We start from the raw sequence: 19,776 nt of genomic DNA on the forward strand, positions 1-19,776 counted from the left end.
CATAGTTTCATTCCATCATTCCTCAAATAGTTGTAAATCTGTTGCTCTGGTATCTTCAATACCATTGAGTAATTAAATGGTAATTAAATTGAATGTGTTTTAATTCCCTTTTATTATTGTTTAATTTGAGTTACAATGCTATGAGGTTATATATTATTTACACTTATATGTATTATGAATATTGCTGGGCCAAGTGTGAGGTTGAGCGCTCAAAAACCGGTTGAAACCACCAATGCTTTGCATTGACCGTTCCAAGGCGGTGACCTCAGCTTTATTCTTATTTGTGTTTATGTTGTTTTGTATTGTGCTGTATTGTGTTGTTTTGTACTGTTTGGGAAATCGGTCACTTGCCTTAAATAAAGGACCTACTGATTGTTTATAATAATAATTCAATACTACTCCAGCAGCTGGAGTTTCACTTCTTTATATTGTATTGAGTATTTGAAATCAAAACACATAAACTTTTCAACAGATTTATTCGTCTTGTGTACAGACACACACCCTATAATGTTTTTAAATTGGCAGACAGTTGTTAAACTGAAACAAACGAACCTATCTGATGTTCATTTCATACATGCATAATTTGTTTTGATAGTCAACATAATTGTTGACAGTCAAAATAAGTTTTGAGATGCTCCCTGACCTACATCTTCCAAATAGTCCAAGTGATCCGAAATTACCGCACTCGATTCAGAACAAGCCGACTTTATTCAAGTGAATCAGTTCAAATTGGCATCATAAATGTATTGGTGAGTATTCATACATTAATAGGGCCTGAAAGATGAAATATTTTGCCTCAACAATCCAAGTATTTTGAAAGCAATTGCTTTCTTTTAAAAATATTAACACCATTATTTACGCTAGTGATCCGGAACTACCCGACCGACTGTATAAATCAGTGAGCAAAATGCAGCTCATGACGAAGTAAAGCTTTATTGGTGAAATAAAATCGTATGAAATTCATAGACGTATAAAGCGTTACAAACACGAAACGATTTTATAATTTGGAATGTGGTTTCCGTTCACAGTTGATAACACGTGGATCACTTATATCAGGTATATACTGACTTGTAACGTATGATAGTCCATATGGCCGAGTGGTTAAGGCATAAGATTTTTATTCCAAAAGAAACTCGTTCGAGCCCCGTCGGAAACTGTCTTGTCTGTCTGTTTCTCAAATTGTATCATTGTTAAAAGAATGGAGCTCTACAGTTTTATTGTTAAAATAAACCATCTTAATGCATTTACTGACACACTTAAAAAATACCAAAAACTGTTAATGATTCCTTCTAAAAGCAAATGTAAGTATGGGATTCCGAGCAGATATTAAAGGCCAAAATCAGTGTTCAGTTCCATGCCAACAGTCTTTATAGAAGACGTGTCTTGGAGGAAAATTCAGATGGCGATAAGAGATAAATAGATATTTAAATGCGTGGGGTATAACTCGTTGTACGCAAACCATGTATATACATGTAGTGTTTATCCGGACAAAAACAACAAGTCGCCTTTGACAACCTTTATGTTATTTAAAATGCAAACAACACTGGTCTTATTGATTCTAATATACACAGACAGACGTTATATTCAGATTAAACACGACAAACGTTACACACAAAAGGAACATATGTACAAATATGTCAGACTATATACAAACAATACAAAGATACAACATATCAAGCAAGTGCAACATAAAGTGTATTATGCTAAATACACAACAGTTTTCACGCACAACATATATACAAGTGTCGTAAGACAACAGGCATACTCCTGAAGAAAAAACGCATAATGCATCATGTGTACAAATCCCACCAATACTTTAAATACCGTTTATGTTTGTGATTATTCAGACTGCAAAATTACGTTCATCTGTAAGAGAAGTTAGCATTGATCCATATGATCCTGGTTTGGTGCTTGGCATATATGCCTATCATAGTGAGCTGCATGGATTGGTTCACCAACAGGGCCCCATGTGATATCGTATTCAGATATAGGAGTTAGGTAGATGCTCTCTTCTTCCACACTCACTCCACAAAAGGTCGCATAATCGATTACGTCAGACGTCGAGAGGGAAAGTTCATTGTTCATTCGATTTGATAAGGAGTCTTCTCTGACGGTATTACATCTGTCCGGAGCTAAATATTCATGAACCTCATCATATATAAGTTTATCCTGCTCAACCATTTTTTTCGTGTCCTGATCGACTCGGTTTTGTTCCTGTCTCGATTGTTTTGCTCGTCGGCTTTTTCTGCGTCTGAAATGAATATAAATGTTCAAGTAAGTGAAAATATTTAACTATTTCTTTAAGATCTATCAAACAGTTATCTACTGTAAATTAACGATTATTTCTTGACATGTGACATACCAAAATAAAAAACACTGTTTCTATGCAATTGTTAGACCATTAAATAGCAAAAATATTGGTTCACCTTACTATCACACCGACCACAACGATGGCAACCACACACACAACCGCAACAACACAGGTACATAGAAGAGGAATAACCATCGCTAGATCCATTCCAGTTTTCTCTAAATGAAAAAATATATGTGTACAGTACACGGTGATATACTGTTGTATGCTATTAGTAAATGTATAACATTTTTTTATATCGCTATATTATTTATGATCTGACATGACTTGTCATTTTTATACCTTATATTATTAAATGATACCAGAATTGTGTTAAAAAGCGATCCTTGAAAGTCATGAAAACTAGCCCACATTGGCAAATTTTTGAATCCAATTACAATGAATAAATAGCAAGGTATTTGTGTTGCATACCTATTGGTTTAGATCCAAATGTGGTGCGCGTTACATAATCCGAACCATTTATGGAACGGTCAACTTCTGCTGTCGCTGTACCGTTGATGTATGTTGTCGGCCGACTCGTTAATGCTGGTGATGTCATTGGTGTCGTTATGGTCAGCGAAGATGGTTCAGGTAATTTCGTTGATATCTGTATTTCTGTCGTAATACGTTATATAATATACACGTTCAACAATAACTGATATGAACAATCTTACAAACTAACGATTATATAATTTTCCTCATCCTTATTTTATCTTTCTCATAAAAGAAACTCCATAAAAAGAGAATCTTGATATCATATTTGTGTTAATAAGAATTCGACAACAATACGTTAACATTATGATCAAACTAGCGCATGACTATACATCATGTAAATTCCGCTAGTATCAAGTTTACTTCTTCTTCTCATTTTCAATCATCTTCAAAATATTAAAGAAGAATTGTCTCACAAATCTTTTACTGAACGTTTATAAAAGTGAGACATATGTGTTACACAAACATATAATAAATATTTTTTTGCAGATTATGATCAAAACGTATAAGTCGTGTGTATACCCCTTACAAAATAATAAAATAAGAAAGAACGGTCAAATGTTATGGGAATGAAATATTAATTATATAATATATTTATATATATGAGCCTCGTTCTGAGAAAACTGGGCTAAATGCATGTGCGTAAAGTGTCATTAAGTATTAGCCTGTGCAGTCCGCACAGGCTTATCAGGAACGACACTTTCCGCTTTTATGGTATTTTTAGTTTCAAGGAAGTCCATCCTTACCGAAAATAAAGTTTAGGCGTAAAGTGTCGTCCCTGATTAGCCTGTTCGGGCTACACAGGCTAATATGGGACGACACTTTACGCACATTCACTATGCCAAGTTTTCTCAGAACACGACTCATATATATATTAACAAATCATTAGCAAGCAGGTAATTAGCTTACCTTTTTTTGTCGTTAAATGACACAAACCACAAGCCATCTTGCAGGTAGCTAGCATCCTTTTTGGATTTTTGACACATTTTCCGATAGAAGCCAAGTACTCGCATCGCTCGTGAGTATTCACTACAGAAATATTTTTATAAATAAATATTGATACATGTACATCCAATAAATATCGTAATCGTATGAATATATATTTATGCCATCAAATCAATCCCATACAATCAGACATACGGTTGCAGAAATATTATAGAACGTTTGCCTTGCTAAAAATACATCAACAAGTAAAACATTAGAAAACCTGCTCTCTTTTATGCAATCAAAAGGTTTAACGAACATAATATCAATACTATATTTTGAGGGAGTTCCATCTTTTGAGGAGCATATGAGTCGTGTTCTGATAAAACAGGGCATAATACCCATAATACATTTGACACTTTCCGCTTTAATGGTGTTTTTCGTTTTTTACCAAATTTTACCAAAAATCTAGTTTAAGCGGAAAGTGTCGTCCCTGATTAGCCTGTGCGGACTGCTTTACGCACATAAATTATGCCAGTTCTCAGAACACGACTCATATATATTACATCTCTGACATATTTGTACGGAACCCCGACATAAATAGAAATTGATAAATATTGAAAAACACATCAAACTATTAATTACATGAAAATGCTGTTGACTTACCACACGTATCCATAATGTTGATCGGTAAATCCGAATATGACATGCAGCAAATGTTGAGTTTTCATATATGTCGCCCGCTTGCTCTTTGCACGACCAATAAACAAAAAGTTAACGACGATTAATACAGGGCGGATACAATCACTCTAAAAATTACAATGAAAGTGAGTGGTTATCAACCGGCTAATCCAAAATCCAACATAAATCAGCTCGCCTTTTGCAATTCGAGTAAGCCTCGCTAAATAAAAACACTTCTCGACAGGCCCCGCCTTTCAAAAGTCCCGCACAATATATTCACTCAATATCCGGCAATAACCTGTTCTACTATATGTATAAGACAACATCTAGTGCAGGCCAACAAATAAGAAGTCACACCTGTTATCACATTAGCTTGACAATTGATCAGACCAATTGTTTTGTAACATCTCACCTGAGTTCAATAATAGCTGTTGCTATAAAGCAATTTCAAAAGCCACATTTCTTACATTAAATTAAAATAGCTGCTCAAAACAGTACAGCGCCGTTGGTGACATATAGCCTTGGGTCGTGTTGTTTTTGGATATCGTTAACATGCTGATACAAGCCTTTTTTGCAAATATATTTATGGTGTGTTAATGTTAAATCGAAATAGGGATAACATCCATAATCTGTATAATTTTTTTCTTACTGACTTTGATCACTTAACAGCATTTTTTTTAAACAGCAACAACGGCATTTCTGTTTCATTCCAAATTAATAATTTTAAATAAACGAACTTTCACAATGAACAATGATTTTGGTCACCTTTGCGTGTGTGTGCTATTAAAATGTAATACGTGTACAGCCATCATCACATCTTGGTTACGGGGATTACCCGGATTAGAACAAAATACATATGATAACTCCATTCCATAAAAGCTCGCGATTGTTAAGTGAATATGAACCTTGGGCTCTTACCTGCGACCACTCGTTTGTGAAGCTAGTCGGTATCCACTTCTGCCAATCTCTTACATACCGGCTGCATTCCAGTCATCAAGCTGTAGTGGGCTTAGAAAAGAAGTTTCGTAATGTATATAGCGTTATAGGCAGATATATCATACGTGTTGAAGTTTGATTAATGCTTAATACATTTCTACTTAATAACTGCGGACGATTTATAAAAGTTTGTTTTTCGGAACTTACTGAAAGCTGGAGCTAATTAACATATGTTACAAATAAACATGACATTAATACATGGCATATATTGTGTATTTAGCTAATATTACCCCGTAGACATTGTGAATTTGTTTATGCTCATATGACCAAGGTACATATAACAGAAAAATATGGTTTTTTAAGTTGACGGTACTTAAATTCAAAATGAGGTCTATCCCAATCCCATCGTAATTCAAAGTTAGCAAACTAGTTTGCATTCTTTTCGTTCATGCTAAAAGTTCATTTCAGAAATATTATTTAAAACAGCATTTGCATGCTGAAATATTTCATAGAGCAACTTGCATTATAATAATATTTAGATTTAATGGAGCAAGCAATGTTACCGCCATGAACAGCAGCAATGTTTTCGCGTATTATATATTGATTGATAATCATGTGAACGAAGTAGAACTGCATTTTATATAGACAGAAAGACAGACATACCGTTAATTTCGACTTGTACAGTGTACATCGTCAACAACACATAATGAAAACAGTAAATTTTGTCATTGTAATAGGAACAAAGTTGTATACATATTTATAACATAATCGGACCAGTCGATACTTTAATGGTAAAACATGAATATTCATAAAACTGTGAATGTAAATGAAATCGGCGGGAAAAAGCATGGGTCAATTTGCCAATGCCACCTAAAATATTAAGGCCGCTATATTTTCCGAGAAATTCATTAGGCCTCAGCGTAATGAATATTAAAAGAGCGATGGTGGGCAACCAAGGCAAAATGATAAGTTTCTAGCCCTGAACTAATCTGAAGCAAAATCGAATGCGTACAAATCGTTAGTCGTAGTACTTATCGAAGGCTGGACGTGACACATGTGCTTCCATTTGTGATTTTTATTTTTATTTTAGAGGGTTAGATATTTTTCAATTTTCACCAAAGCTCCGCTCTGCACTAAGAGTTCTTGATTACAAGCCCAGAATAACATTTGTCACACAGATGTACTTCGTACGTTTATCATTCGAATGAACGGAAATATTAGCAAAAGTGTCCCAAAGAACATGTTCACGCCTGGAAGATTGTGAATTTAGTTTAATGTAAAAAAATGAAGTGATACATTTCATGATTTTAATGTAATTTTAAAAGTACAATATAAACTTTATGGACAATTTAAAAAACAACAACACCCCCCCCCCCCCCACCACCACACACACGCCATTAGAAACAATATTGATTATGCGAATTTTAAGTTATATAAAACAAAAAAATATTTAAATCTTGTAGAAGAACCCGTTTGTTCCTTGGAGCTGTTATAACTAAAAAATATTTTGTTATACCGGTATATTATAACACAATTTAAACATAATTTGATGTAAGTCAGAATTCATCGTCGGACACCCCGGTCTATTCATTACTTTACTCCCCATTCCTAGATGAGCGGAGCGTAATCTGCAACCGTGGGTATCCGACGATGGGGCGCCATATATTTCACAACGCTCCTTACGGAAATTTTAACTTAAATTTTGACTCAAGTGACAATTTCAGATGAATACTTCAATGTGAGATTCAATGTTTTAGAAAGATAAACTATGAATAATTTTTTCCAATATTTACTTTCCTAATTAACAGTGTAATGTCAAAACACCGAACCACAAAACAAAATAAAGCTTTTAGGGATCTTTTCACGCTTTGGTAAATTGACAAAATTGAAAAAAGTTGTTTCAGATTCGCAAATTTTCGTTTTAGTTATGATATTTGTGAGGAAACAGTAATACTGAACATTTACCATGGTCTAATATAGCCATTATATGCATCTTTTGACGATTTTAAAACCTAAAAATTATAAAGCGTTGCAACGCGAAACGATTGAATAATTTGGAGAGTTCTGTTTTTGTCGTTAAATTTTGTGAAACTACGAAGATTGCTTATATAAGGTATAAAATACGTCATTTAAGTGTACTCGGCGGAATAGCTCAGTAGGCTAAAGCGTTTTTACTTCAGGACTCTGGCAGGACTCCAGGGGTCACTGGTTCGAAACCTGGTCCGGGCAATGTTCTTTTCCTTTTTTTAATTTTATTCTTGATTTTTTACTGGAGCTTTTACGATCCAATGTTTACATTTATCGATATAAAGCATTTAATGAATAAGTTAAAAAATGCCAATATCTGTGAAAAGGCACCTTTAAGTTTAACTTACGTTGGATCGAAGCACCCGTTAAATACGTCAAGGACCTTCACTAGAGTGGATCCTACTCCTATAAACAAAGTGTATTTATAGGTCTTTGATAAACATCAGAGACGTACGTGTAGATGTTACCTACGTCTCTGTATACATATATGAGGTCGTTATACGTCTTATTGTTTGGACTAAGTGGATCCGCGCAGTATCATGTATTTTTTTTTTTTTACTTTAACATACAACGTCTTTTAAATGTGTGCATCAAATGGGCAAAACAGACAATCACATTTATGGATTCATCAGAATCGTGTCATTTGGATTCATTTTGAGAAATACATTTTCCATTAAAAATGTGCGAAACTATTTCTTTAATAGTAATACACGGACTCTAGATATCCGCTCCGTGTTTAATACAAATGATTTTGGCCAAAGTATTTCTTTATAGCGTGATTACTTCCCTTTGATATACTTTCGCCATTGGTTTAGCTATGTTAAATCCCGAACACATCGGGATATATGAAGCTGAGTGAGGTCAGTATTACATCTTTTATACACAATATGTTTGGTTTGTATGTTTTCATTTTATTTGACACGTTTTATCAGTTTGTTGTATCTGAAAAAATCCTGCGTCTGCGTCGCTATTGAAGTTTAAGCTGTCCGAATTATATTATTTATGTTCAATCTATTGTGTGTATCTAGATTCTGCTTCTGCTTGGTACGGTGAAGGGCCAGTTACGGCGTAGTACACCGGGGAGTGCGCCTAGTCGAAATGAAGGGCAGACTTAAAGCCCTCATCTGTTTCTGCGTGGACCACTCTACTGTCCAGGTGGTTCCACTCTATGATGGCTTTCACGAAGAATGAGTTTTTTGCATTGATTACTGTTTGAGTTTAAATTTCACCACAAAACCTCTATCGTTATTTATCACTTGTTTATCTATTATATTTGATGTAACACAGTCACTATATTGTTTTGCCTTAATTTGCCTTTTAACCCTTGCTGGTTTCAAGTAATCGGTTGCTGGTATAGCTGGCACCAGCCCCTCTGCCACTTTGTAGAGCATCACTAGACGGTTGATTTCACGCTGTTCTTGTCGAGGTGGTAATTCTAGTTGCTTTAACATGTTGGTAACGCTGCCTGCCGTTCTTGATTTGTGATTTGTTTATGAAATGGGCAGCTTGTTTCTGCACTTGTTCAATTTTATCAATGTCACGAGTTAAGTAAGGATCCCAAATTGAAGAGCCGTAGTCCAGACAGGATCTTACTAGCGCTAGATACTAGAGCTGCAACGATTCACCAACAGCTCGATTCGATTCAAGTTCGATTTCAGACACTCCGATACCGATTTTTTCGATTCGATTCATCTTCAAACCTAGTTTTATCATATATTCTCTCTTATGCCTCAAAATTAACATTTCCGTTCAAATGTGATTTCAATAAAACACAGAAAAGAATAGCAAATTAGGACTCAATTTTAATATAAAAACTTCTGACTAAGATTGTGTTGATTACACAATAATGTAAAAAATAAATAAATAATCATAAGAACGTATCTGGAATCAGTTGAATGGTAGTACTATCACTATTACACCTTTACCCAAAACCGCTATAAGCATGTCTACCACTGTGCCATGACAGTATCACCTGTTATCTGTAGGACAAATCACATTCTCTAATAAACTTAACAAAACTCCAACAGAAATAGAACTACTTTTCTGGCTGGCGACTTGAGTAGTTGCACTTGTGCGACCTCTTTGTCTTGCTAAATCAACGTTATGTTTGCGTTTGACATATTGCATTAAATTAGATTAGTGGTTGAGCCGGACTTAGCGTATGCCACATCCGTGAAGCACAGTTTACACTTTGCTTTATTGGTAGGGCTACCATCCAGAAACCCAAATTACTGCCACACTTTTGACTTTAGCTTCTTGGGCGCATCTGATAATTTCAATTTGTTGGCAACAACTTGTTCAGCCATTTTGATGCTTTTTCCGAAAGTAGACCATAACGGGCTTATTGATTGGATGATTAAAGTTATAAGCAACCAATCGCGCGCGTCTTAATTACAGGTAAAGATAAAACCTACACCTTCCTGTATCAATAGTCAGAATACAGCGCGCTTTACGTATCTATGTATATATATGTATATATGTTAAAGAATCGAATCGAATTTGGTAGGTTTGGTATCGTAATCGAATCAAAGCATTTCGAATCGATTTTCGATGAATCGGATCGAATCGTTGCAGCTCTACTAGATACGCTGTTTTCCTACAATCTATAGGGCAGTTCTTTAAGTTTCTATGCAGTAGAGCCATTGTCGAGTTTGCTTTCTTTGTCAATTTACTTATGTGAGTTGACCAAGTGAGATCTTCAGATAGGGTTAGTCCCAAGTATGGATTATCCGGCACTTGTTTGAGAATATGGTCACATAGGGAATAAAAGTGTGGAGTCTTGTTCTTAATTGACATTACGTAACATTTCTTCGCGTTAAAACGCATGCCCCATTTATCAGCCCATTTTTCAAGTTCTTTCAAGTCATTCTGAAGGATGTCAAAGTCTTTCTGAGTTTTTATTTTCCGATATAACAGGCAATCGTCCGCAAAAAGGCACACTTGTGATTTGACTGAAAGTGGCAGGTCGTTTATGTGACATAAAAACATAAGGGGTCCGAGTACCGTGCCTTGAGGGACACCTGAGTCCACTGTGGACTTCCGGGAGACTTCGCCGTCTACTACAACTTGCATAAATCGTTTTGTGAGAAAAGTTTTGAGCCATGTATGGATTTTTCCGGTTATGCCAAAGCATTCCAGCTTGTATAAAAGTTTGTCGTGTGGCACGGTATCAAAAGCCTTGGAAAAATCTAGTATTATGACGTCTGTTTGTATGCCTTCATCGTAGAAAGATAATAAGTCATTCATAGTTACTAGTAGTTGAGTTTTGCACGAGAATCCTGATCGAAATCCGTGATTCAGGTTTGTAAGAATATTATTTCTCTCGAGATGGTTCAGTAAGTGCTTACAAATGATATGTTCAAGATTTTTACACAGTACGGATGTTAATGATACTGGCCTGTAGTTTTCGGCGAGGTGTACGTCCCCTGATTTGAATACCGGCGTGACATTAGCATTAACCCAGTCGGATGGTAGTTCGCCACTGTCTACTGATGTTTGGAAGATTTGGCGTATTCCAGGTGTGAGTTGTTTAGCACAGGTTTTCAATATTATATTTGGAATATTGTCTGGACCAACTGCTTTTGCGACTTTTAGTGATGTTAATAATTTCTCTATTCTGGGTGTTGTTATGTTTAAGGGAGGTAACTTGGATTTATACTGTTTTTTCTGATGGCGTTAATACGCCTTTGTCTCTCCTTGTGAATACGGAACTGAATTGATCCAAGAGAATTTGTGCTTTATCCTTTCCCTCACTGAACAAGTTTCCTTTTGACTTAAGTGGTGCTACGCCAATGTTATCTTGTTTTTTGGATTTAATGTATCTCCAGAAAGGTTTACAGTTGTTTTCTTTAAAGCCATTTTGTATAGTCTCATTTACATAGGATATTTCTGCCTTTTTGAATTCCTTTTTACAAAGTCTTTGGTATTGTTTGAATTCATTCCACTGTTTTGATTTTTTTGCCGCCCGATAGAGCCTTGCTTTATGTTTAGTCATCCTCTTTAACGATCTATTAAACCACGGTACTGTGTTTTTCTTCTTAAAAGTTTAAGATGGAACATTTTTCTCAATGATGGTGTTTAGGTCATTTTTGAATTTATCCCACATTGACTGGATGTCAGGTGTTTGATCCGCCATTTTAACTATGTCACTAGACAAGTTTTCACACAACAAGAAGATGTTTTCCCAGTTTGCTTTTGAAAATAGAAACACGTTTCTTGGTTTCTGAATGTTATAAATCGGTTTAACATCCGAGTCTGTTACTACCATTGCGTGGTCGCTTATGCCTGGTATGCTGATTGAGGATTTTACAAGTGAGGGATTGTTTGTGAAAACTAAGTCTAATGTGTTTCCTTCACGTGTCGGCTGGGAGTGTACTTGCGTTAGGCCGTGCTCTTTGGATAGATCAATTAATGCTTGTCGTACGTTTTTATCCTGTGCATTTGCATTTACATTCAAATTTTCCCAATCAATATCCGGACAGTTGAAGTCTCCAGAGAGGATAATATGTTTACTCTTCTTACACTCGGAAAGTTTTTTCAGAGATTGGTCTAAGTTATTTAAATCATTAATATTTCGATGTGGCATGTAAAAGGAGGCTAGGTAAAAGTCCTTCTCATTTTTAAGTTTCACCTTTGTCCAAACAATTTCACAGTTGGTGACTAACTGAGGTTGTTCAATTGCAATGAGGCTCTTGCTTACACCAGTAAACACTCCGCCACCGCGTGACGCTCTATCATTCCTATGAAAAATGTAATTATCTGGAAAAATTTTGCAGTTCTTGATAGCGTTACTTTCGATCGGTTTGCCTGGTCTAAAACCTTTCAACCACGACTCCGTGTTGCAAATTATATCAGGTTTCACATAGTCTAAGGCTGCCGTAAATTCTTGTTTGTGCTCGCGTATGCTGCAACAATTCACATTCAAAAGTCTGAGGTTAGTTTTCCTGGGCAAGAAGTCATTTCCAACACTGGATTTACTGTTTATACGAGATTTGTCCGTTGACACTGATTTCGCCGATGATTTACGTGAACTGTCTCTGTTTCGGGGGCAGCTTGTATGTAACGGGCTAAACGATGTTGAAGAGTTTAGAGAATCTACATTGATGTATTACCCGATAAGGGGAAAAACATGTTCATTGTATGTAGTTCATAGCTATTAAAAGTAAAGCTGTCTATGTTTACACTTTCACATATACAACAATACCATACAACTGAGGTTCTGTTAAGTTGTTCTATATCTTTTGAGTCTATGTCTTCACATGACTTGTGGTGCCAAACATTACATTCATCACAACATACACCAAAGTGGGACCAGGTAACTGGTTGTTGACATATACCGCATGGAAAAATTGATTCATTTCTAGGTCTTGATTGTGGCCGACAAGGGCCTGGATTAACTTCAATGTCTCCTGCTATAATCAGAAGTAACACAAGTAAGGTTGTTTTGTTTACATCTTCTACACTTACTGGAAAAGCGATGGAATTTCTCCTCATTTTGGGTTTCAAATTTGCAAAGTTATTTATCAGGTTTATACGTGAACATTTCAGGGTTATCGAGATAGCTATGCTTGGTTGTTCATGGTTTTTCAACTTACTTGTAATGCATTGCAAGATGTTTATCACAAATATTATAGTCAAAACTAGTAATAAAGTCAGGACAAAAGAGTTCCTCGTTGTGGTCATGGGGGCGGCCATCTTGGATTTCATCTCTGTGACCGAGGGGTGGCGAGCCAGCTTTGGAAGGTTTTATAAAGGCATTCTATTTAAATTACCACTTCTTATAATAAATGGGTCTGATCTATTGTTAAAACTTGCGTTTCTGGTGTATCACACGCTCATTCTGCATTTGGAAAAGCTTCAAAATAATAAAAAATGGTTAAATTTTGCACTTCGTGAAAAACCACAACGTCTTCCGTCCACGCATGCGCTCCCAAGAGGTATAATAAATCATCCAGTTAGTGTGTTAGATCGATTTTCCAACTGTAATTGTCAGAAAACTAGATATTCACGCAAACTGATTTTCACTAGGGATTTAATTTATTCCTGGTATATGGTCATATTTTCTTGGTTTCTTAAATGGAAAGCTTGAGCCATACACATTTGGTTTCTTATTAATCAGCCTGACCTAAGTACTAGGACCCATTATTTTTTCAAGGGAAGGTATGACATGATTCCAATTTAGTATAAACAGCATTGTTATTTACAACACCACAAAATATAAAAAGTTCATTTCGTGTGTTTATACGATCACACGGTATTGTTCACATGTTTTTTTAGTTTATAAGGAACACATGGAAAATATACGTCAATTAGTTAAGATTAAGTTAATCATTTATTCATAACTAAAATTTGTTGTAAGAACTTGGATGAGGCATAACATGAACTTACTAGAGACACTGACTTATGCTTAATTAGTCATTGTCAGCATTGATTCTACTTTAATGTACCCAGTGTTTTTTTTCTCCTTTAGGGGAATGGTGGTGGGGCCCGTCCAAAGGGGAAAAACGCGTCGTTTTTTAGAAAAAGGGGAAAATAAAAATTTACTCTTTTACATGTATATGTAATGATATTTATTATATGAATACACATGTATGCATGAATGTAATATTCACAGCTGAATGTCTTTGTCCTTTTTCTAAAATATATATCAATGATTTTTTCAACATTAGTTTCAGACAGTTCAGCCTTCATGCAGAGTCTTAGTTTTCCTAGCCATTTTGAGTCTAATTGGGATTTTACAAATCGATAAAATGGAAAATTTGAGCATTTTTTATCAATAAAATGGACTAAATTGGAATGTTTTTATCAACGAATATATGACACAATATAGGTACATCAGGCCTTCATGTTAAATTAACTGATTTGGGAAAAACTAACTTAATATAACTCTTTATAATAATTCATAATCATATTAATTATAGTAATATACTTTATTAGTTGTTTATGAAATAAATTTGAGAAATATCAGTGCTCAACATTAACCGAAAAACCAACTTGCCTTACCGGGCCATGCAGTACTTCCAAAATCTACTTGCACTGAACGTAAAGCAACTAACCCAAACATGAAATATCACATCAACTGTAAACCTAATATTGTTTAATAAACCAAAATGATACACCACAAAACCTTTTTTTATTTTTGAACATTTAACAAAATGATTACAGCAGTAAAAGTCTAAATTAAATGCTCTTTGTTCTTTTTTGCACTTTTCCGGGCGGACAACTAGATTATAAAATAACTTGCCCAGACCCAACTTTTACTTGCCAGGGGGAAATAGGACAATCATTAATGTTGAGCCCTGTATATTTATCATAAGACAGTTATTTAAAAAAAAAATTTTTTTTTTTTTTTTTTTTTTACTTTTGGAGGGGATTTTTTCTACAAAATGGGGGAAAAATATATACTCTTTTTTGAGCGGAATGGGGCCGAATATCGGCCCTGAAATTGCCATAAAAAAAACACTGGTACCCCATGGCAGGTACTCTTAAAAGTATAGTACAATGTACCCCGGCTATGGAAAATATACCTTAAGGTATGATCCGGCAAATATTAGACTTAACCTGAGTTTTATTCCCGTCCAAAATCTAATGATTTAAAACATTAAGAAATCATTTGAATAAAATTTTCCTAGACATGCTTTTTTGAGTATAAGTATTGATAATATAAAGGCCATTTCTCAGAATATTGACATATTCCACAGTGAGTTTGAGTTAACTATCAGTACCCGGGGTATATTGTATGTATACTTAAGAACGCACAGGGTAGTTTGAAGTAGTAAATGATATTTATCATGAATTTAGTGCAACTTTAAATATGGTTGGACTTGATATTAAATTCGAGCATCCTGTTCACTTTGACAGCTAATTTGGAATAATTTTCAGCGGCTTACATTGTTTATATAATGCATGTGTATTGTGTGAATAATTATGATGAATAAGTGAAACTTCCACATTGGAAAATGGTCTCTTTGCACAATACTGCTTACCAGGGGCAATTTGGATCTCATTAACAATTCATTCTTCAATAAATATCTGTTACTCCTACTAATACTTATCATATTTGCTTAATTCGATTAAAAAATATTGTTCAGAGGTCAGTCTGTACAGAGCTGTGCTATAATTTTGTATGTGTACTGTTCTTTACTATTAAACGGATAGAGTTATTTTGAGGCCCATGACAGAGATTTATAAGGCAAGAATTAATATGCTTTGTTTTTGACTCCCTTAAGGGTTAACAACAAACATTATTTATATAAAAATAATTTATTAACAGATTTTAATTCCTTTAGCATTTAGGTCACTGCCATGGAGCACAAAGTGGTGATCTTGATTTATTGTGATCACCCTATGGGTGCAATTGTCTTTGTGTGTCATGCATTGTGTAGTTTGTTACCACTCTAGAGGCCACATTTTTATGCCCCCCTTCGAAGAAGAGGGGGTATATTGCTTTGCTCATGTCGGTCTGTCGGTAGGTCTGTCGGTCGGTCGGTCCGTCCACCAGGTGGTTGTCATACGATAACTCAAGAACGCTTGGGCCTAGGATCATGAAACTTCATAGGTACATTGATCATGACTCGCAGATGACCCCTATTGATTTTGAGGTCACTAGGTCAAAGGTCAAGGTCACGGTCACTCAAAATAGTAAAATGGTTTTTGAATGATAACTCAAGAATGCATACGTGGCCAACAGGGCACACTCTGAACAATATTACTGAAGCAACTGGTCTGTAATCCTAAATCTATAATTATCAGTCCAATGAAACATCATTCTTTTAGTAAAATACAGTGGATCAGTAAAAATATTATCAGAATATGAGATTTTTTGTATATTTTGTATATTAAATATTGTGTTAATGTTTAATTTTGTTGATTAATATAAATATAAGCAGGACAGGGGAGGTAATACACTATTATAACTTTGTTATATACAGGGGAAACAAATGCATTAAGTTTAAATTTATTGTTACTGCATTTGCCTCCCTTGTAATATATTTAAATTTTACCAAATGTAAGGCTAACTGCATTTTTGTAATGCATACTACTACTACTACTACTACTACTACTACTACTACTGCTGCTGCTGCTGCTGCTGCTGCTGCTGCTGCTGCTGCTACTACAACTACTACTACTACTACTTCTACTACTACTACTACTACTTCTACTACTACTACTACTACTACTACTACTACTACTATTACTACTACTACTACTACTACTACTACTACTACTACTACTACTACTACTACTACTACTACTACTACTCTACTACTACTACTTCTACTACTACTACTACTACTACTACTGCTACTACTACTCTACTACTGCTACTGCTACGGCTACTATTGCTACTTCTACTGCTACTACTACTACTACTGCTACTACTACTACTACTTCTACTGCTACTACTACTACTACTGCTACTACTACTACTACTACTACTAGTACTACACTACTACTACTACTACACCACTACTACTACTACACTACTACTACTACTACCACTACCACTACTACCACTACCACTACTACCACTTCCACCACCACCACCACCACCACCACCACCACCACCACCACCACCACCACCACCACCATCACCACCACCACCACCACCACCACCACCACCACCACCACCACCCACCCACCACCACCACCCACCCACCACCGCCACCACCACCACCGTTCACAGTGACAAAAAACGTATTCACACAATGGCTGCTACTACAACTTATAGCCCATATAGGGGGGCATGCATGTTTTACAAACAGCCCTTGTTCATCCAAACTTGATCAAACTTAGTCAGAATAGTTTTCTCGAATTTTCTTAAAGGGAGTGTTAGTTGTGTGACCCGCTAAGACATTTTGCAGAGAGTAAAGTCAAGATATAGAGCGAATATTAATATGATACAAACACTGATCATTTTTTTGCTGATATGGCTGGAAAGTTAGCGGCATTTTAAGAATAAATAAAAGTAACATAGGGTATAAACCATGTTAACAGTGCTCAGCCTACATTATAATTTGAGGGAGAAGTGACTTCTCACTCAGCTGAAATTAGTGTGACGTGAGGCAAAATAAAGGAGAAGTGGTTTTTGTTCAGCTTTAAATCTTTATTTCATTCCCCTTATCATCATTAATTGATTAATCAGAAACAACTCACATTTTGCAGTTTAGGAAAAACATTAAGAAATATAAACAAACACACTATTTACAGTGTTGTTTTATTATTGTATTTTACTAAATTTGAATAATATATGTTATCAGTCAATATCTGTCTCAAAGTAAATAATCAAACTGATGAGAAGTCACTTCTCCTTCATGTTATTAGAGGGAGAGGTTAATATGTCTGGGGAGAAGTTATCTACCATGTCTCCCTCACGGCTGAGTCCTGGTATAAAACAGCAAAAAATACCTGTCTCGGAAGGGACGCCATCTTGTTTGTCACATTGCTTGTGCATGTATATACATCAATGTGAAGAAATCCTTGCGCAAGAACCATAACAGTACAATTTCTGAAATATGAGTTATTGTCCCCTACCGGTTTCACCAGAGGAGACTCATGGTTTGCGCTCTGTGTGTCTGTCTGTCTGTCTGTGAGTCTGTCTGACACGCTTTTCTGGATCCTGCGATAACTTTAAAAGTTCTTCAAATTTTTTCATGAAACTTGAAATATGGATAGATGGCAATATGGGCGTTATGCACGTCATTTTATTTTGTTCCTACGTCAAAAATTCTGGTTGCTATGGCAACAAATATATATAAAAAATCCGACAATGGTGGAAATTCTGACAATGGTGGAGCCGGTAGGGCACATATATTGCTTGGCAATAGTCTTGTTTCCTTTGTTTTGCATGATGTAACTTTTCAGGGTTTTATCTGAGATATGATACAAGACTTCAACATGAAACTTAATGGCAGGGATCATATTTTTTTCGGTTTTGTCGGTCCTAGACCGATTGGGGTCATGAAAGACCAATTGAAAATCCCAAACAGTTGGTCCGATTCTGTTTGCTAAAATTCCCATGTCATAAAATCGATTACACAGTGTACATGCTAACACACCCTAATGACATTCTTATCTCGATTAGGTGTGATAAACCATTCGCTGCAGTCTCTAAACCGGTCAGGACCGGTTTATTGCACATCAGACCAAGAATAAAAAATTTGTGAACAGCGGAATAAAGACACATCCGAAAAGACGCGTCTGAAAGCACGCGCTGTAACTATACAAAACATGCCGATACATTTTCCACCAGCGTAATAATCCGGTTATATAATTATGAATGAAAGTCGCGGATCTGATCGACAGAACAGCCGAGAGTTATTTTTATGGGCGGAACTTCACATAAAATAGTCCACAAGACAATAATATACATTGTATAAATCTTTAGTAAAACCGTGCTAGAATTGAAATAATTCGTGCACTTTATACTTTGTTGTTGAATAACTCACGACCGGAAAATTAGATGTGTGGTTTCAAATGTTTCGCTCTCGTGATTAAATCCCTATGTATCTCGGACGTGGGTTATTTGACAACAAACTATAATGTACACAAATTATTTCTTAATTATTTGGTGTGTTATTGTCAGTAGCCAACCTACGCACAGACATTTGTTTGGTTCAGTGCATGTTTGTAAGCTATTATCGAGTCGACAACAATTTAAAACATCGTTATAGACTTATGAAAAAGTCGGATAAAACAGCACACGAAACAACAATGAAATAGCAAATGATAAAACCAGTTGAGAAAATTCCTTCCGTTTAAAAAAATGCCTAAGGGAATTTTAGTTGTACATTTATTATACCACCTTCATGAATGGCAAAATCAATGGTCAGGGCCATCAATCCATTTTAGGGGAAGCGGGTCGCTACCCATAGCAGGGGGAATTTTCGCGGCGTTTCCCTTTTTGGGGGATTTTTAACTTACTCTCTAATTATTACATTTGTACATGTTTGCACTATATTCATATTGCTTATTTCATAATTTAGTTTGTTTGACAAGATTAAATTAAAATAGAATTGAGATATAGTAATTATGAGACATCTATCTATAAAAAAAAAAAAAATAAAATAAAAAAATTGGCCGTGGATTTGACAGATTGAGGGCCCTGATGGTATATATTTTAAGGGTATTTGTCATGATATCGGACATAAATTTTCGGATACTTTTTCCCCATTTATATCCGGACCGATTGATGTTGCGGGAAAATATGATCCCTGCTTAATGGATGTATAGAAAGCAATTAGGAGAATTGCAAATACGCATTAGAACAATAACCAAGCACTTTTTTATTTGACAGTTTTTGGATTGTTTATCTATCTGCAACCATCAATAAACAAAATCTATAAAGCGGGGGTTATATATTCAAC

At 35.5% G+C, this 19,776-nt stretch overlaps 2 protein-coding genes across 4 annotated transcripts in view; one reads left to right on the plus strand and one right to left on the minus strand.

Moving 5' to 3' along the window:
* LOC127850264 (uncharacterized) overlaps positions 1 to 4,605 on the minus strand; it is a 209,730-nt gene extending 205,125 nt beyond the window's left edge. The window contains exons 1-5 of one of the 3 annotated variants that reach the window (XR_008035176.1): positions 4,433 to 4,605; positions 3,752 to 3,871; positions 2,783 to 2,965; positions 2,432 to 2,529; positions 1,249 to 2,251 (exon numbers count right to left, since the gene is read on the minus strand). Coding sequence is in view for 1 of the 3 variants with exons in the window: in XM_052383154.1 (XP_052239114.1) it covers positions 1,879 to 2,251; positions 2,427 to 2,529; positions 2,783 to 2,965; positions 3,752 to 3,871; positions 4,433 to 4,475 (822 nt within the window). In the remaining 2 variants the exon portion in view is untranslated. Of the gene's footprint in view, positions 1 to 925; positions 2,252 to 2,426; positions 2,530 to 2,782; positions 2,966 to 3,751; positions 3,872 to 4,432 lie in introns of those variants that run through there. The other 2 variants (XR_008035175.1, XM_052383154.1) reach the window with 2 other exon arrangements.
* A 3,602-nt stretch (positions 4,606 to 8,207) lies between these two features.
* Positions 8,208 to 19,776, plus strand: part of LOC127850594 (diacylglycerol lipase-alpha-like) — a 69,624-nt gene continuing 58,055 nt past the window's right edge. The window contains exon 1 of the mRNA XM_052383722.1: positions 8,208 to 8,271. The gene's annotated coding sequence lies outside the window, so the exon portion shown is untranslated. The remainder of the gene's footprint in view (positions 8,272 to 19,776) is intronic.

This window comes from Dreissena polymorpha, chromosome 11, assembly GCF_020536995.1.
Source record: "Dreissena polymorpha isolate Duluth1 chromosome 11, UMN_Dpol_1.0, whole genome shotgun sequence".
NCBI lineage: Eukaryota > Metazoa > Mollusca > Bivalvia > Myida > Dreissenidae > Dreissena > Dreissena polymorpha.